The 20,253-nt window shown below is 40.9% G+C and overlaps 1 protein-coding gene across 17 annotated transcripts in view; it reads left to right on the top strand.

Moving 5' to 3' along the window:
• The window catches only part of ZMIZ1 (zinc finger MIZ-type containing 1), a 362,912-nt gene that overhangs the window by 308,478 nt on the left and 34,181 nt on the right, over nt 1-20,253 (top strand). For all 17 annotated transcript variants that reach the window (XR_007507221.1, XM_049809830.1, XM_049809846.1 and 14 more), the window contains 3 exons: nt 70-214; nt 15,963-16,077; nt 18,936-19,153. Coding sequence is in view for 16 of the 17 variants with exons in the window: in XM_049809830.1 (XP_049665787.1) it covers nt 70-214; nt 15,963-16,077; nt 18,936-19,153 (478 nt within the window). In the remaining variant the exon portion in view is untranslated. The remainder of the gene's footprint in view (nt 1-69; nt 215-15,962; nt 16,078-18,935; nt 19,154-20,253) is intronic.

Raw genomic sequence — 20,253 nt, 5'->3', positions numbered from 1 at the left:
CTTGCATCTGCATTCAGCTGTGCGGTTCTTCAGTTGTGCACTTACTGTCATTGTGTTCTGTTTGCGCAGCGCTGCTTTCGTCGTGGTGTGAGGAGCTGGGTCGGCTCTTGCTGCTTCGCCACCAGAAAAGCCGGCAGAACGATCCTCCAGGGAAGCTGCCCATGCAACCCCCCATGAACTCTATGAGCTCCATGAAACCTACCCTCTCTCATAGGTGAGTCTCAGCCCAGTCCATAAGAGTGGCAGCCTGTACAGTTGTACCGCATGACAGATTTGTTAATTGAAATGCTTCTTACCGTTGATGGAGGTAGCTACACTGTTTCATGCACTGAACAGCACTACAGACAACAGGGGATCTGTAATTACAGCAAATACTAAATAAACTTGGGTTTTGTCTTCACTATTGCCTGGTGCATAGTGAAGTGAGGCTTCCATCTTCAAATCTGTGCTCAGATCAAGTGGGCTTGCTTTCAAACCTCAAGTTGTGCCCTAGAGATAAACTTCTACATGTCTCTCACCAGACATTTTCCTACTGTTTATTTAAATACAACTGGCTTTTCTTGAGGTTGAAAACATTTCACTGATGTTCTGTTTTTGTAAGTGTGGTTGGAAACGTATTATATACAAAACAATTGGATGGTGAGTGTAGCCACAGATGGGAGAATGTCCTATACCGCCTTACATCAGGTGAGGATCACAAAGCACTTATGTTAATGTAGGGAAAATGTGAGCATTAAAGGACACTAGAAGAAGCTTAAGATGTGAAGCTTTTGATTACCAAATTATGTAGAGGAGCAGTATTTGTATTTCTTGTCTGCAGACCCTAGGTCAAGGCAAAAGCTGAAGAGTAAGTGTAGACAGGATTAAACATTAATTTCATGCTTTATGTTTCTGGGAGTTTTTTTCAAGGCTTTCTTTCCCAATCACAAAGAGTATAAATTGTTTTTAATGTAGGGCACTTGTGTTAGTAAAGGATTGTAAGAGTGCAGGTGAGGCTAAATTCCTTGTACCTAGATTCCATGGTAGCATAAGTAACTTGAACTTTTGTGTTAGAATGGAGTTTAGGGACATCTTTGTACCAGTGCATTTGCATGTGTGAATTCATCTGGAAATCACTTTTGGTTTGAGGTTGGGGTTTTTTTCCTTATTTGTGTCGTAGTTATGGGAAAACCATGCAAATGCTATGCCTTTTATCATAGCCCTTGAGAATAAAGTCCTTTTTTGTAGTATAACTAATATAGTATCACTGACTTTTCAGAGTACCTGGATTGCTTCTTTTCTCAGTTGCTTATGAAATGATTGATTGTAAACACACTTTAAAAAAAACCCAAAACCGAAAACCTGCTGTTCTAAAATAACTTATTTTTATACTTCGGAGAAGCTTTGCAGAAGCCAAGGTGAAATTAGTGGCCAGTCTGCAGAGAAAGTGTGGTGCAGTGTATACACTCTCTTAGGTGTACTTTTGTAGTTTTTAGATGCCTGATTCTCATCCAACCTTTTAGCTTCTGTTCCCCTAGAGTCTATAAAGTAAGGATGAATGCACTGTTCTATCTCACAGGGACTGTGTGCTACATTAGTAGATAAGGTAGGCACAACTCTTTTCTTTCATGGCAGTTTTCCACTGAAACTCTGTCACATGTGAAAAAATAAATACTTTCTTCTGCTAAACCTAAATACCAGCTTTTCTGGCAATACCAGATTACCCAATATTCTACCTAATAGTAGAACATCCTGCCCAGTATCAAACAGTCCCTATAGGTTTCTCTTGAGTATTGCCCTTGAAATGTTTTACTGATGAAGACACTGGGAGTCAGTTCTAAATTACTGCTGTTTACCTATGAGATGCCCCTCTAGAAACATAATTTCTGTGGCATAACTTCTTATCTGTAATAGCTGCAGCAGCCTCTTAGGTATTTGGAATACCTGCATCGCTGCTTCAGTGTGTGCTGTTGTCTCATCTGTAATTTAGCCATAACCATGACTGCTCAAAATCTCTCAGGTGGCACATTAGAATGAGACATCTTGTGGCTTTCCAACTTCTTTTTCCAGCTGGAACTGTTTATTTTCATGGATGTTTTATAATGAGTCTATAAGACAGTAGTGAAGTATGGGTGAAGAATTGAGTTTTCTGTTTGTTTGAATTAAACGAATGATGAAAAGCAATTAAGTACAATCCCAGTGATAAAGCTGTTGATGAAGCAACATTTGTGTTTGCATTAGATTACGTTTGGGTCAAAAGCTTAGTATTAAAGTTCACAGGATCTCTAATTGACAAGGTTTTTGTGTGAATTCAAACCAACAAACAAAAAGTATGCTTTGCATTTCCTACAAGAAATTAATGTAGCTGGCTACTTCAAGTTTTATAAAAGAGTTAGATACTAAATTAGAACAACCAAGAGCATATTCAAGAACCTTATGTAGCTTAACAGAGGGAGTACAAGATACATGTCAGCTGCTGAATATCACTAGACAAAAAAGCAACAAACCCTTCCCCTGTTCACACAGAGCTTTTTCTGCTGTTGCTTTTACTAGGAACAAAATTACCCAGAACTCTAGTCAGGGACTAGAATCCCAATGTACCTGGCACTACAGAAACACAGCTGCTTAGTCTCAAAGTTGAAACAAGGCTCGGCTATTTAAAATAAATTCTGACTCAAGAATAGTCAAGAATCTAAATCTAAGGATTCATATTTAAGAAACTGTCTTCACATACACTGGAGGGAATTCAGGTCTGGCCTATTTTTAAGGACAACCTTTTATTTTTAAAAAGTTAATTGAGTTGTGGGAGAAAACTGAAGTAGACAGATCAAGGAGGGCTTTGATATTGATACTGTTGGTCAAATGGACTTACAGAGAGCAGAATATAAGCCATACAAGGATGTGTGCACATGCAACAAGTGCTTTCAGAGTAAGGACTCTATCATGCTAATTTCTTTCTAAATTTAGTTTTTCACTAACAGAATGATTGACTGTTGCATATAGAACAAAAATTCAGCTAAATACCTACTTCCTAATGTAGGGTGGTCAATTGGACTGCAAACTCCTGTGCTTTATGAACAGCATGACCACTGGATTCTCAAAAAAACCAAACAACCCCTCAACTTTTTTTTTTTTTTTTTTAAATCAGTATATTGTAATAATAGGTTAAACTTGAGAGTGAGATTTGTTGATATTATTATTAGACTTTTTTACTGATTCTTGTGGGTAAACTTCACTCCTGTACTGAAGGACCAATATGAGACCTATCCACCTCCTTAATCCTGTATAACTTCTAATTTAAGTCCAGCTTAAAGGATTTATGGGGGACTTATGGAGAGCTGGTAGTCTTTGGGCTGGCCCTTCTGCATAGGAGTGAAATTTCGTGCTTTATAGCTTGCAGGGAGTAATGTAACTTTCTTGTGTCGTAGTTTTCTGATCTGGCATAATGTCTGTAGTAACAGATGCTACTCAAGGTGGCTGATTTTTTTTACTTTTAAATGAATATAAGGTCTTTGGCAAATGCTGTTATGCAAATATAAATTATTGTCATTGTATACCTTCCTTTGCTTTGATCAAGTTCCTGCTTAACACTTCATTGCATTACGTGGTGGACCTTTACATGTGGATCAAATTGAATCTTCCTTGAAATGGGTACATTTTCCATCAGTCCCAGCGGAAATTACACCCTAGTTTAAGGTGGATCTGACCTATGCAAGCCCTAGGAGGCTTCTCATTTCTTGCATAGCTTGTAGCAAAGCTTACTTTGTCAACAAAACCACCTGAAAATAGACAGCTGTTGGTTGCAGTTTGGTATATTATCATGAGCATTCGTCAAGTTCTTATTGTCTTCTCCCTCGCTCCAAATTTTGGCTGCTAAGTTAATTGCCAGCTGTCTTGAAGTTAGTGACCAAAGGGTAGTTATGTCTGTATAGGGCAGTCAAGATTGATGAAAAATATGAAGTTAAAATTATTTTTATCACAAATTACTTAGTGCTAGAGGTTTTGAGAAAATTAAACAGTAGATCAAATTAAGTAGTAATTCAATATTACAGTAGGTGGTTTATTTATTATCATTACTGTTTTATGTTCAGACAATTGCCATAAATACCCTTTATTGGTTAGACTTGCTTTACAAGGGTGCTTATTTTAGTGTTTGTTTTGTCCCTTTTTTTCTTCCAATTCAAACTTTACTAAGAGCTGAACTTTCAACATTGGTAGGAGCTCTTGGAAAAGAATGGCAGTTCTGTGTCTGCATTTTTACTGGGTGGTTAGGATTGGCTTTTACATAGTTTGTTAAGAATCAGGAGTGATCTGGCTATAACATACTAGTAGAAACAGTGTTAGAGTTGCTGCAAAGGTTGCTGCCTTTTCCATTTTGCCATCATAGGCGGTTTTGACAGTGATAGGCACTTTAAAAATGTCTGGGTGAGAGAAATGGTTAAAGTGAAAGGTCAGGTGCAGCATATACACACTTCTGTGAAAACAGGCATGTTGTGCATGTTTTAGACATCAATCTGAAGTCGGGGTTCACTTCGTTGCTCCATGTGGCTGTGGTGTACAGGAGCAATCTTTGCGAAAGAACTCAAAACTCTTCAGGTGAAAGATAAGATTGTTTCAAAGCGTTTTCATCTTTCTGTTTGTGAAGTTGTGAAATAAATATAATTAGGAGCTGAACAGATGGTAAATCCTAATATAAGAGAATATACCCAGTAAAGCAACCTGTATTACTCCTAATTCTGCAAGAGCAGCCTCTCTTTTTCTTCTGTCTTCCTTTGTCAACAAATGTTAAAATCCACCATCAGGAGAAAATGAGGGAGAAGTTCAGAATCCAAAAATGTTTCCGCAGAAGTGCCATTTCTTAAAGAAAAAAAACCTCAAGGTTTGTTCAGAACAGTATTAAGTAAGGCCCCCGATGCTCTAAGCATTGTAAAGACAAAACTAATTGCTCGAAAGTACTGTCCCAAAATTTGTTTGCCTGTCTTGTCCTCTGAGTGAAACCACTGATAACTAGTTTTAGCGCATACGCTTATTATGGGGAGGAGATGGAAGAAAACCTTGAAAGAACGTTGAAGCTAAGAGCAAATTATTAGTACTCTCTAGCTGCAAACTGGTAATGTGTAACTCTTAGCTGTAAATCTGTAATATTTTAATGTGAAAAATCTGCATTTCATTCTAGGTGAGATAATTTTGTGGTCTATTCTTGTGGTAACAGGAGAGACTGAGACACAATCTCTGAAAACACTAACGGGCAGCTTAACGTCTCTTCAAATATATATTCTTCACATGCTTGGTAAAAGGTATAGGATAAGGATCGTCTTTTATTGTGTGTACAGCTCCTTACAAAGATGTGACAGTAGGGCTTCTGTATTGATTAGAGGGTCAAAGTGAGTGCTATTGCATTAAGAATAATATGTAGCAGCACAATTACTATACTTTGGTGACTTTTTTTCTGATAAGTACATGTAAGTGTTATGTACTCTACATTTTTTCCTCTAAGCATTGTATATACTAGATGAAAAGTTTGGGGTTTTTGTTTTGTGATTTTTTAAAAATTATTTTTACTTTTCATTAAAAAGTGTCAGCTGGTATTTTTAAAAATCCTGGTAAAGGCTGGGCAAATAGTATTTAAGGTACATCTGCTGACTGAGGCAAAACCTGACCTTCTCAGGCTTTGCCCTGTCTATGCTGGTTTTTAAAATATGGTAACTAACACCTTTGAAAAGGCAGCTATCGTTCTAGTGTTTGGGCCATATTGAACATCCAGTTCCTGAAAATGTTTAAGTGATTGCAATTTGCTGTTTAGTGATAATCACAGTAGTATCATGCTCTTTGCATGAGGGCTGCTCTCAAAAGCAGATGAATCTAGGTGATTTTCTTCTTCCAGTGTGTTGGGAAGGTTCCCTCTGTCACTTGTTCTCAATGAAACCAACTCATTTCTGATGGCACTGGAGTTAAAAATCATTCAGCTGCGGCAACACCCGTAGTTTTTACCAATTTTGACTGTCAGCATGATAACCGCATGGTGACACTGAAAGCTATACTTTGCCTAGCTCTTTGATGCAAAACTCATTAAAATCATCGGGAGTCTTTTAACTGGATTGAGTACCTTTGGATAGGGAACATCAGAACAAAGTCAACAGTGCCCTCCAACCACTGCAGCGTCAGGTCCCCGTGTGAGGTTTAGCAGTCCTTTCCATGCACAGAAGGGCTGGAGGAGGGACAGCCCCTGGTTCGCACAGGGCGAGTTCAGTGAGTAGCTGTTTGCTGGGTACCCACGCTGTTAGCATCGCGCTCCAGCCTGCCTGCCAGGAGGTGACATGGCTTCTAAGCAGGGAGGGAGTTTTACAGTCTGGCGACGTTTTCAATTTTCAGTGGAGTGAAGAAAAAAAATTACTGGCATAAATGATGGAAAATACCTTGTCTTTTTTCAAGATTTTTTTTCTTTTGGGATAATTTGGCAGTGGGAACACAGATGTGTATTTTGTCTAAACCCTGATATTTTTCTTGATGCCTTTTCTTTACATGTATCTGACATTCCTTCACTTAGATGAAAATGTGACCCTCCACAGGATTTCCCTGTAAATACATTACAAAAGGAGTGAATCCCTGATATATGCTTTTGTCATTTTTAAATTCCTGCTATGCCCATACGCTTGGGTTCTCGAGTCTCTTTATTACCGCAGTGGGAAGAAAAGGAAATAGTCATTGCTATTTGCAGTGATGGAGGGCTTTTCTAATGGTTTCACTAAAATAAACTGGGTTAGAAATTCTTGCTAAAAAATTCCTGACCGGTTTTCACTGGAGATGACAACAAAGCCTGCTCAACAGACAGACCACAGCAACAACCTGTGCAGATGGGTCGGTGACATTAATTAGATACCGACAGTGCCTTTAGCAGGAATCGGTGGTTTCTTCCCGTGAAGGGGCTGTGCAGGAATGAGGAATAGCACACACCAGCCGGGGCATCTTCTCGAATGTCCTCATCTCCGCCAAGCTGAGTATGCGGGGAAGGTACCACAGTCGGTTTACGCTCTCCGTTCCCACTTACCACGTCAGGGGCGATGCGATGTGATGGTTTGTTTGCCCGTGTCACTGTGTCAGCAACAGCATTCCAAACAACTTTGACAGGCAGAGTGTCGGAGGCGGCTCGGGGAGACGTTTCTCAGACCTGCCCTGTACGCGCCTCGAAGCGCAGCCGTCCCTCGCCGGCGAAGTCCTTCGCCCGGGCTCCCCTGCCCTGCCCTGCCCTGCCCTGCCCTGCCCTGCCGCGCCCCGCCCGGCCCGCTCCGGCCGCCGCCGCCGCACGGAGAAGGGGCTGCTCGGCGGCTGCCCCCCTCCGCCCCTCGCCCCGGCAGCCGGCGCCCGGCCCGGTCCGGCCCGACCCGACCCGGCTCGGCTCGGCCCGCCGGTTTCAGCCCGGTCGCGCCTGCCGCGCTGCGGGAGCCGCTGCCGCCCTCTCCCTGGCCGCTGCCCGCGGCAGGCTGCTGGCCGGCGGCGCGGCTCGGCGCGGCTCGGCTCGGCTCGGCTCGGCGGGGCTCGCCCCCGGCGCCCCCGCTCCCCGCTCCTCGGTCAGCCCCGGAGCCCCCAGCCCGGCTGGCTTCCAGTGAGTTGCGGTGGTGCTGTGCTGCCCCCCCTCCCCTCCCTCCCTTCCTTCCCGCCGCGCCTCTTGAAGAAAGCGGTTTTTTCTGTTGTCGGGGAGCGTAAATCAGCTTCATCTAAAATCTCGGAAGTGCAAGTCCATCAAATCTTCCTCCTAGCCGCCTGCTACACCTTGCGTGAGTCAGACTGCAGAGCTCCCAGTGCCCTTCTCGCTGTGCGGGGCTGCTCGTGTTTCCCCCTGTCTCAGAGGCAAAAGCAGAAGTGGAATCTGCTCACGCTTTCAGCGGTTCCTTCCCCGGTTGTTGTAGCAGTCGCTGACCTCCAGGCACTATGAATAAACAGCAAAGCTGGGAACAAAAGGAGTCTTCTGGCTGCCATTATCTCACATTAACATAGCAGACGCGCTGCGGTGTGAACAATGCGAGTCTCATTCGCCGATAATCAGCGAGTACCCAGGCATTTGGATTACCAAGGCAACAGGCAATGGTAGAATACTGGGTGGGTGTGTTTTTTATTGTAAAGGAGCAGTCGGATATGGAAACCCAGGTATATTGATAAAGCAGAGCAGAAGGAATGCCTGGTGGCAGGGGGGGACTGAGGGCTCGGGGTTGCATTCCGACACACGTGAGATAAATAAGACATGGATGAAGCAGGTCTGTGCTGTGAGATGCAATAAAGATTAAACTGCATTTGTCAAGCTGAAAACGATCATAAGATAATTTCAGCATTTTGAAAAAGGTAACAGGTGGCATGTTAATAACAGGGCTGTTACCGGTGCATTTTGTAACTGTAATCTGGGCTGTAGGAATGCGTTGCATGGTCTACTTGTGTGACAATAGAACTGGGTGTGATGCTTTAATCTTTTTTTCCTTTGATCAGATGGATGCTGTAGTCCCATAATGTCAGACGATGGTAACCCTTTCTGCTTCTTCCGAGGCAGGAGCCGGTCTCAGTAGGATTTTTGTTTCTTACCTGCATAGCTGTGATCGTTTTTTCCACATGGAGAGAAATAAGTTGCGTTATCTCTGTGTCTTTGCGTGCGTGCGCACACACGTGTGCGTGGACATATATGAAATGTATAACGTAGCAGGACTGTGTGTGTATGCAGGGGGGGGTGGGTGTTTGCAGGTTCAGAAACTTATGAATTAATCTCAATATTTGGCCTGATGCATTTTTCTCATTTCAGGGGTTAGATTTAGATGCACTAACTCTTGCTGAGCAGCATGGTACTTTGTAGGCATGGCTCTAACTGATGAGACTGTGTGTAGTAGAGTAAGGCGCCAGGAAGCAGCAGCAGCAAGCATGTCACAGCCTGACCTGTAGCAACCCAATGTGAAATGAAGGCAGCGTTCCCACCTCGCGCAGTCATAAGTCATCCAGGCCTCACAGGCCTTGTCAGGACTATAAAGAAAAAGTAAAGGGCTTTCGGCTTCCAGAGGTACTTCGCATCACCTGCTGAACCGCGGTTTTGCCATCTCAGTCTCCATGCAAGCGGCTGTATTGCGCGTATGTGTGTGGCTGCATGAGTGGTTATTGTAAATGTGTGTGTTGATATTTAAAAGAGCAGAGGCAGGGGGTGATAGCCACCTGCTAGCTGCAGGTGCTGTCCAAAACACCGAGCTGATAAATGGCTTGCTGCTTTCACCTTTTGACTGCTTCACCTGCATCTCTCACCTAGAACGGCTTCAGAATGCTTCTGTGTTTTCAAACGGTTTGCCAGAAAACAGCCTTTCTTCCTTTTACAGCGAATGATGAAATTTCTAACCACTTTCAGTCCTCTTCAGTTTACATTGCTCATAGCCTGGTACAGGCAACGTCCAGTACTGAAACAACACTTGAGGTAATTCTTTCTTGATAGGGAAGGACTAGGTATGGATCCTCTGTGCGTTTGGAGAATTGAAGCTTTCCAAAGGGTTAGAGAATGTATTCATCTAGTTGGAAAGAGTGGAGGGAAACAACAGACTTGAGAAATTGTGGGGGGATAATTTTTGGAGTTGTATATTTTCTCTGTAAGATCTGAATGTTTGGAGTCACGCCATTAAGAAGTAGAGGGAAATAAAGTCTTGCAGAATGCTTCCAAATTGGCTTTTTTTCACTTTTGCATTACATAAAACCACCCAGTGATTCGGATGGGACTCTGTCTTATGTGTTTGTTTAGTGAAATACACGATGGAGCCTTAATTTATGCCAATAGAATTTAAACTTCTTCAAACAATAACACTAAATAGAGGAGTGTATTTGAGGAAGGTATGCATCACATAGATGGCATCAGTCAAAAGTAAATTACTGTTAGCCATCCAAAGCCAGTATTAGTATACAAACTTCCTAAACCATCCTCTTTTTTTTTCCTCATCTTTACCGTAAACACCTCAGGATACCTGTATACAACATCGACTTTTAGTTTGCTTCATGTCAGCGTGTGATGTACAGAGGTAGTTATTCTTTGTTTTCTTTACAATTTGTCTTCATATTTCCTTGCTGACTGTAAGTGGTCCTCATGTTCTTTCTACACGGGTGTTTCCTTGCTCTGCCATATTCCTCCATGTGAACAGAGAATGGATTGTGTAGAGCGATTTCTGCGGTCTACAGAAAACACAGCACAAAAGGTTAAGGAATAACTTGGTTAAATTTTGTTATGAAGTTTTTTTAACGGTAATGTGGTTTAATATCTGTCAACTAGACTAAAAACTAATTTTAACAGTTTAAGTTGAAACACTTTGGCCCAGCACTTTAGCCATATGAAGATGGTGCATGTATCTCTGCTGGTGAGGCATTGGTTTTGTTCCCCTGAAAAAAGTCTTGATGAAAAATAAGAAGTTAGTTGTTTCCTTCTAAATGTCCAGGGTTTTTAAAAAGAAGACAAAAGCAGATCTCTGAAATGTTTTTGATTGCCAGTAAGTGGAAACAAATTTTGGCTTTCAGGTGTCACGTTGTTTTTTGCAAATAGGTAGTCAAGGCCAAGGATATTTTCAGTGGAAATTTGACATACCCCCCCAAAAAAAAGCAGCCATTTGATCCGTTATTTATTAATAGATTGCCAGGGATTCCTAGCTTATCAAATTGGGAAAAAATTAGTTGAAGTCCTTCCTGGAGCATTTTAGTGTTGCAGGAAACCGCTAATAGTATTCCATCTGTTCTTGTGATTTTATTTTTAAAGAAGTTGTTAGGTTTTGTTTATACTGATACAAAAAATGCTAAAAATGTGGTGAAATTCATGCTTGTTCCATAACGTGAACACAGGAAAAAGGCGGTTCAAATTCAGTATTTGCATTGCACTATGCAAAACAGCCTTTTTTCTTAAATAAGAGTATGGTTAAAATAAGTTTATGGTGGTGCCCTAATCAAGAAGGATTGCTAACTGAATCCATATTAATAATTAAAATGATGTGAGTGGTGTTCATTCGAGAAATCCAAATAAAACAAAAAATAAACCCGAATGAAAGAAGCTAAGCTGCCTGACTTGTGAGACAATAAGGGCATGAAATGCATGTATTGGTGCTACAGTTAGCCAGGGTGTTATTTCCTGTTCTGATTGTGGGATTTGTGGTATTTTCCACTGCAGACAGATGAGCTTTTAGGGGGGGAAAAGAAGGGTGAGGCAGGAGCAAGGAGCCTTGTTTGGAAATTGTTATGTTTTAGTTTGTATTAAAGTAGTGTCACCTAGAGGCTCCAACCAAGAATACAGCCAAGGGGTGCTGGGCACCCTGAGCACACACGTGCCCAGAGGCAGTTGCAGAGGTAGAGCAAGGTGCAAGATACAGAGAGGTGCCAGAGGGCAAGAACAGATCAGGAGCTCCAGTTTTGGGCTGTGTTTGGACTGTTCTGGTTTTTGACTGTGTGTAACTGCAAAGGAGTGTTTGGCCTGGGTAGATCTCTGACACCTCGCTCCTCGTCGTCAGATGGTCTCCTCTCTAGGTGTCCACCAGTGACAAAAGAAGACATGGGAGAAATGACAGTCAGTGTTACACTGGCAATTACCTGCTCATCTGGGCATCAGCTGAAGAAGGTATGATAGGGTCAGTAGATTTAAAGGACTGTGTGGACTCTGTGTCAGCTACCAGTCAGGTGGGATGACTGCTTCAGAAACATTAAAGACCCGTGCAAAACTGTAAAGCTAGCTTGAGGGTAAGCAACAGAAACTAGCCACTCAAAGCCCAGCTGTGGGAAACTTGGTGCCAGTGCTTGGAGTGAAAAGTTTTTTTGAGAAAGCCAACACCTGGTGCTTTTCTGCAGTAGTTGATAGATTTTCAGTGTTTAAAACGGAGATAGCTGCTTTGTAAAGGTAGTGTTTTAGACACCTGGCCTTCTCAACAAGCGATCTGGAAAATCACTGGGAAGGTATAATTCCAGTTTTTACACTCCTCCACAACATGCAAAGTACCAATGCTCTAGGGATGTGCACTTCACTAAACCATCTGAATCTCTCCTTCCTCAATCAATGAAGACATGTAAACAGAGTATCAGATACACATACAACTGCTTTAATGACAACATAAACATATTTAAAATACAGCGTTTTCAAACAATGCCACAAAGCATGTATAAATTACAGTCATTCACTAGTATTAATTTACTATGTGGAGCTCACTTTTTACTAGGCAACTTTTATTAGAATTAACTAACAGTCTGTGTCTGACATGAAGTCTGTAACTATTCCAAAGAGGGTGGGTATCTGCCTGGTTCTGTTTTCATAGTACTGGGATTAAGAGAAGCTGTTTAGACCCGAGTACCAACATACATATCTGACATGAGTGGTGGTGTATTACCAGTGGTTTCAGTACATTTGCCAGCAGCTAAGAAATCCTTCCTCTTTATTCCTTGATTGCAGTTTCACTACATCATAGTTTGAGAATTAATTTCCCTCCATCTCTTCCTCTTCGCTCTGTGGCTTCCTCTGCTGTTTGGCCTTTAATGCTGACCAGTAGTATGTATAGGTTCATTAACACTATTATAAATTTAGTCAATACTCTTTTAGTGGACTCCAGCTGAGCCCAAACTGACTCACTGCCCTCCAGGGTGTAGTGAGAGATTTAATTACCCTTGTACTGTTCAACAGGAACAATGTCGTGGGCAGCATTTCGCTGTGGCTGGAGAGGTTGAGGCTTCTTTCTCTATTGGCTGCCATTTTAAAGTTTAAAGAAAGGGATTTCAGGATAAATCACAGCTCTGTATAATAACAGCGGAAAGCCACTGCTCTTTTGCAAATGAGAATTGGATTGGTCACATTTCATTACAGTACTTACATGGATTTTTCTTTGATGACGGGAGTATTCCTTTGGGTTGTCTAAGGACAGAAACGCAAGTTGAAAGAGTGAAGTGGAGGGACAAGTAATCCTTTAGTTGAGTGGCAGGTGTTTCAGCATCTCCTACTGCTTGAAACCAAAGAAGCCTTCATGCGATGGACGACGGGTGGGTATTGTACTCACTATGGCAGAAGTCATAGTCAAACATGCATACAATTGGTGATGGGCCAGAGTATCATGCTGAGGAATGCAATGATGATGCAATGAGAATGATGTGTATTTCTCATTGGGGTAACTAAAGTGAAGCTTGAGTGAAGTGAGGTCTAGCACAGTAAGTGTATATTAGGGTGTATAAGTTATGCTCTGCAAGGCACATCTGTCACTATTTTAGTGTCTGTGATTTAAAGCTAGGTGCTGTGTTGGATAATGTGATAGTCATGTGATTCAGTGTGCACAATGAGTATTTCTCAACAAATCTGTACCTGGTCTCTTTTTCTGGCTTTCATGTGTTATGGTGGGTCCTGTGCTGGAGGCTTTCATCATATGTCAACGGTGTGGTTTCTTGAGGTGTCACCTGTTTTAACTGTAATACAGTAAAAATGGAGTCGTTTAGTCTTCTTTGTAATTAGGTTAAGTGATAGTGTAATCTTTGAGAACCCGGTGCAGCCTTCCACTAAACAAATGCTCTGACTCTACCATTGGTGTAGATGAATAATACACGAAATCTTTTCCTTGTACTGTAAAGGAGAGGAATGGGTAAGAGAAACATGCTTTGGAGGCAAATAAAGTGAAGAAATAGTTTTAACTTCTTAACAGCAGGCTTAGGCATTGCTAGCTCAAAGTTTGAGTATGTGTATAAACCATACGGCGTATTTGCATTAGAAGAACCTTCAGTGACTCTGTGGTTTGATTCCTGCCAGTCATTACTCTTCTTATTTACTCATACACTGCAAAACATTTGCCTTGTCCCTGAGGTTTTATTACTTGGCCACAGCACATCAGTGGGGAATAGAGAGGAATGGCTTCAGTGCGTCCTTTCACTGCTTATGTCATAGAGAGAGCTTCTTTGTAGTCATTGAAGTATACAAACACTCATGTGTGCCGTAAATAGCCAAAAAAATCACAGCAGACATCATCAAAAACAGCCAGAGAAGGAAGTAAAGTAGGAGGCATCATTCAGAGCAGGAAAAAAGAGGAAGGCTTCATAGCAGTCACAAATTCTGGGTTAGTCATCATTTGTCTCCATGTTGGTGGAGAGGACTTGCTGAAGCAGTGTCACTTGCAAACATTAGTCACTGAAGCCATTGTCTGAGCTTCTGAATGAGAGTGGCAAGATTTTCAGCCTTCTAAGAGAAAATATTTTAAAGAAAAATGGACTAGGGGGACTTACTAATTGCAAGGTGTTAAATATGCCCTTACTCATACATTGTTTTATATGTATGCTATCAACGTAAACTTCACATGTCAAGCATCTTATAGAGAATTACTGTTTTCCGTTCATTTTCCCTTATTATTTGTTAGGGGAAATTATTCTTTTCCCTAATTTAATTAATTTTAATTTTTTTGGTGATTTTATTGCTTAATTCAATTTGGGTATTTTGAAACAATAGGTCAGATCAAATTCACAGTTATGTTCTAATACAGTGCTGTTGTGCTGGCACAGCATTATGGAATTTGTTTGAAATTTCCTAGTTGTTTGTAAAATTTATTCACTGTTTTCATTTTAACTTACACAGTTGCTGTTGCTGTCATTAGATTATTTTTTACTTGGGACATAGGCAGTTTTTATCACATGGGTGCGCACTACTTTATGCAATGCAATTCCTATTCTTAAATGATTTTACACTAGGTGTTATGAGCAGGCTAAAGAATGAACACGTAGGTAGTCCTTGGTTTTGGCTCACAGTGCAAAAGGAAGGAGAAGTGGTCCAAGCCTCGAGTACCCTCTAGGGACATGGGAGAGTCAGCTCCCTGGTCTGCCACAGAGCCCATTTTAGGACTTCGGCAGGTTGGTTGTCTCACCATGTCTTGTATGAGTTAACTGTGTGGCGCTTCATGGTGCAGGCTTTGAAGCGTGTGGATAAAGTGCTTGTAGAGCTTCTATGGATTCTTTAAGCAAGGTAGCCCTGTATAGAATTCCAGTGATAGCTGATGGTCTAGGCAAAAATGCAGTTCTTGATATAAAATACAAGTCAATGGTGTTTGAAAATGAAAGGGCAATGTGTGTGTATTAAATGGTATGTATATCTAGATGAGGAAAGATCATGTGTGTAAGTGTACATACACGCAAATAGAAATCTAATTTACAAGTTAATAGTATGAGAACGAGCAAATTTCAAGTGCAATATATTTTACAGTTATGGGATTAATAGTTACTTTCACCGGATTTAACGTATTTCATTAATTACACTAGATGCGTACCTATCCAGTGTTCATTTTGAAACCACCAATGCTTTCATATGAAAAGAACAGTAAGAAATGTTTGCTTGTATCTGTGGATAAAGCTAATGGAAAAACCCAATCCTCTCATCCACATATTTATCTGAAAGATGTGTTGTATATCTGCAGTTGATTTTCTAGAATGCTGATTAGCTAATACTGTTTTTGGCATGCAACTTATCCATCGTGTGGGAGAATACTATCTGAATTTCAATTTACTTTTCAAAATGATGTTGAACTGCTATTCCTTTAAAGGCTTTTCTGGCCATTTGGGGACCCAGTGCAGACAGTGGAGCTGCAGTCTGGTCTCAAAATCTAATTGAATTGATACAAGGCAACTGAAGCAGTGGTTGTTGAAGAGCTTGAGATGGATGGCAAAAAATAAGTGCTTCTGAGCAACTTGCTTAGTGTCCTTGTTTGAAACTCTGCCCCTGAGTTTTACTTTCATTGGTAACAGACCTTTATGCTAAAAGCCCTGTGCTTCAATACAGTTAAGGAATTCATTAGTTCTGTGTGGTTTTGATATGATCATGTTGCTGTTAAAGAAACTATGCCTCTGAGAGTATTAGGCTAATAATGGAAGAATGGAAGGATGAGTGGAGAGTTAAGGTAATGTCCGGTGTTAATCCCTTTGTCCCTGCCAGCAACTTGCCACTGTTTAAAATTCAAAAATCTTACCCTCCTAAACATTTGTTTTTGCAGTGATGGGTCTTTCCCTTATGATTCTGTTCCCTGGCAGCAAAATACCAACCAGCCTCCAGGCTCTTTATCAGTGGTCACCACAGTATGGGGTGTGACTAACACCTCTCAAAGCCAGGTAAGCTTCGTTTTTATGCCCTCCCACCCCCCCACCCCCGCTTAGATACGGGTTTTCACTAATGTTTGCAAAATGGAAAGCTTTTTGGAAAATCCTCTTGAGATAGATAAGGGTGTCTGCATTCTCTTTGTTGTACATGGTGCATTTTTTTTTCCCAGTCCTGTCCTCTTTGGTGGCATCGGAAAGCTGTCTGAAAGCTTGAGTCAGTAACTCCTTTAGCTGCATGCAAATGTCAGGCTTGGGTTTAGCACATATTTTGGACTGTATGGTTTCAACACCAAAAGCATGATTTTGGGGTGATCCGAAACCTCTTGGGAATTTCAGATTGAATTTAAGGAATTGTTTTATTAAAAAAAAAAAATCTAGCTAGGTTTATCAAACAACAGTTATTGTTGATTTTATCTGGGGTTGTGTCATACTTGTGGGCTAGTGAAATCCAGTGCCAAGTCTACCCCCATGCTGAGGTGCTAACTACCAGCTATAGTCTGTGCTCTTTTCAACCTCTCCTGTTAATACTGCCTTACTTTGCAAAAATATTTCAATATGCATTGGAGCAAAAGCATGAGCTCCTGGCTTCCAGGTGAGAGATATAGTTACTGGATTTTCATTTGGTTTTCTCTGCTCTTACCTCTCTTTTTCTTCTGCAATTTATATTGAATTATGCTATACAAAAAGAAGCAGCTTTAATGAAGGAGATGCCAATTATGTGTGACAGGGTGCTCTCCAAGGGATGTGGCACAAATCAAGCTCTCAGACAGTCTAGTCTTTTCTTACATCAGGACAACCATAGATGAAGTGCTCTAAACACATCACCGTCTTTAATGATTGCAAATGGTACATAAATCTAACCTGTCTTTTCTACCTTGTTCAAATCAATTGACATTAGATCCCATACAAAATTTTCTGTGGATTTTTTTTAATTATTTTAATTTTGGTCAGAAAATGAAAAACAAAATTGTTACAGATTGAGCTATTTGAAAAATGAATTATTCAGGGGCAAAGTCATATAGATAATTACATGGCAGTTGTGTAAGAACTGGTTTTGGCAAAATTTTTCTTCAAAAAATAAAGAGAGGAAGCAGTTACAGGATCTATAACATGATTTGTTATTACTGATTTCTTTTTAACACCTTAAAAGAAAAGGTATCCCATCTGGGAGAGAAATGCCTGAGTAAACACATAGGTCTATGCATTGGCCAGAAAATTGAAATACAGTTTCTTGTGGAAATCTTTCACACTTAAAAAGGCAAAAATAAGGGGGGGGGGGGGGGGAGGCTCAGAGTTTTGTTCTGTCATAAGAACACTGTAATGTTACTTGAACTCTTCATGATACTTCAGAGGAATGTGCAATAAAAGAAAAAAAGGGCTTTGGTAAAAAGAAGAAAATGCTTCTTCAGAATCACTTCAAGGGAAGAGTGAAACTCTGGAATGTGAAGATTGGCTATAGCTATTCAGAGCACATTGAAATGAATGACAGGGTTTCCCATAAGTCTTCATGCTCCCCAAGGGAAAGGAGTGAGCCGGGCTCACCGATTCCCTTACACACATTCCCAAAGCTTGGTCTTCTGCAAAAATCATGACCACTGAATTTCTTCCCAAGTAGGAGACAGATTTCCATGCTGGCAATCCATGAACAGCCATACTTGGATCTCAATGGAAATCATAGCAATTTTGGTTCAGTTGGAAAAAAAAAAAAAAAAGCTTCAAACAAGCAAACCAAGTCCTTTGAAGAACAGAACAGAGGACTTTTTTTTTTTTCTAAGAAGCAATAAAAACAACCATCAGACTTCTGTACACTTTAGAGAGAATTACATTCAAGAACAGGTTAAGCCACTGAAATATATTCTTTAACAGTTTTTGCATCTATAGTACTGTTTGCAGTATGCCAGTGGGACTGAATATTTGCAAGTTATTTCAAAGTCCTACATCAGAAAAAAAAAAGAAGCATGTACTTTCTCTTAATCAGATGAATTTGTCACCTACAGAGCATAGTTCTAGCAGGTCTTTGTCGTAACTTTTTTCATAAGCATGTTAGTTTGGGTTCCATCTAGTTAAAAATCTTCTGCGAAGGATAATTAGAGATCAGAAAGCCTTGTTTCGAAGTGGCAAAAGGAGAAATCAGCAGGAATGTGCACCCAGACATTGACGCTGTGAAAAGCCGAAATCAGGACTCAGTAGTCAAAAGACTATTAAGGAGGTATCCTTTATTGCAGCGCTGGGCTCACAGGGGATTTCTCCTCCTATTGTGTGCACCTGATCAGGTTAATGGCATAGTTTATATACGGGTTCTATATACATATTCATTAGGTTTCTGAGAAAAGTTTTACATATTCATTAGTTTTCCAAGAAGTCATTCTCATATGCTATTGTCCCTTGCAAAGATGCATTCGAGGTCTCTGGTGGTCTTCAGGAGTCTTCTGGTGGTCTTCTATAGTCTTCCTCACTTGTCCGCTGTTTGACCCTTCTTGGATGATTCTGCACAGTGTGATCTTCTACATGTTTTGATACATCTTATCCTAAAGAATGCTCGTTAGTCCCTCTATTATCTATGTCTACATTAATGATGCAGTTCTCCAGACACTGCAAGGCCATCCAAAAGCAGTTTTTTCTTTGGTGTCTTATACATTGTGCAGCGTACAGAGCTCTGATCTACTACTGGTCAGCAAATAATTGGATAAAGAAATAGCAAGACCATTGTGTTCAGAAAAACATCTTGTATCAACATCAACAAGGTGTATGTTCATTAGAGTTCAGAGTACAGGGTGCTTATATTTTAATTTATCAATGACAGCAAATCAACTTAATTTGCTTAATGTAGTTCAAGGTACAGCCCCTTATTCTCATGTTTCTACTCACAGGTGCTGGGAAATCCAATGGCAAATGCTAACAACCCTATGAACCCAGCAGGAAATCCCATGGCTTCTGGGATGACTACCAGCAACCCTGGAATCAACTCCCCTCAATTTGCTGGACAGCAGCAACAATTTTCAGCCAAGGCAGGCTCCACTCAGCCGTACATACAGCAGGGCATGTATGGACGGCCCAATTATCCTGGAAGTGGAGGCTTTGGTGGCAGGTAAGATTTACTTGTGTGAGGTGGAAAATGGATGTAAATAGTTGATGAAGCTTGTTGTAGTGACCTGGCAGAAGTGTCATGGGCTTATTTTAATTATATAAAGTCTCAGTAGCTATTTTATGCTGGTTAACTGAAGTGCATACTGCTTTTACAGCTTCCGAAATCAGCTACGCAAATTGCAATGAAATTCATCACGGTAAATGGAAGTGGCTTAGGTCAATCAATTAGCTCTAATAAACCCCCAAAATAAAGTTTTAATTAAGAGAGATTGTTAAACAGGCCACAGGCTTAGGAATGATTAACATTTAATAAGACCAAGATGTGAAAGGTATTGATGGTATAATTTCTACGTGTGTATGGAGGAATAAGCTTGAGTATTAGGCAAAGTAGGTTCCTGTGCAATGGGATATTTCTGCCCAAAGACTTACTCCATATCAGGAATTTGAAAAGAATTGGGGGTGAAGATGTTTGTTAAGAGAGGTGGTCAAGCTGTGTATTTATTTTGGGGAAGTAAATGCTGCATTAGTGAAATAAGCCAAAACTAATAGCCCATGTTTTGTTACATTTTGACTTTCTGTGTCTGTGCTTTGTAAACAAGGGTGGTAAGTGCACTTAACTGAAACCACTATTTATGGTCCTTCTGCAAAGCCTGCTGAAAAGGTTGTTAGCATAGTCAGTGTAGTGTGAAGAATACAAGCCTGGGACTCGGGGAACTTATCTCTCCTTTCGTCTCTGCCACCAATATACTGAGTGACCTTGAACAAGTCAGAAGGTTTCTTTAGCTTTGTATTAACACCTCGAAAATGGGCGCAGTACACTGGCCTATATTTATAAAGATAGTTGATGTCTTGGAGTAGGAAAGGTGTGGTTTAGCTTAATATATCTTATGATCAATGGGAGAGCCAGGTAGGAACTGCAAAATACGTTGTGTGGGATCCAGTAGAGCTGATTGCATTGGGTCTCTCCTGGCCTTTCTGCTAAGGTTCAGGGAAGAATGTTTTTACAATATTGGGAACACTTGGTGTAATTCACCACTGAGGCAGATGAACGTGCTGTAGAGGAGGAAGCTCTCTGTTCATGCTGCTGTGCAATCTGCCCCT

The sequence above is a fragment of the Accipiter gentilis genome, chromosome 9, assembly GCF_929443795.1.
Source record: "Accipiter gentilis chromosome 9, bAccGen1.1, whole genome shotgun sequence".
In the NCBI taxonomy this organism is placed as follows: Eukaryota; Metazoa; Chordata; class Aves; order Accipitriformes; family Accipitridae; genus Astur; species Astur gentilis.
This window is presented reverse-complemented; position numbering and strand designations above follow the sequence as displayed.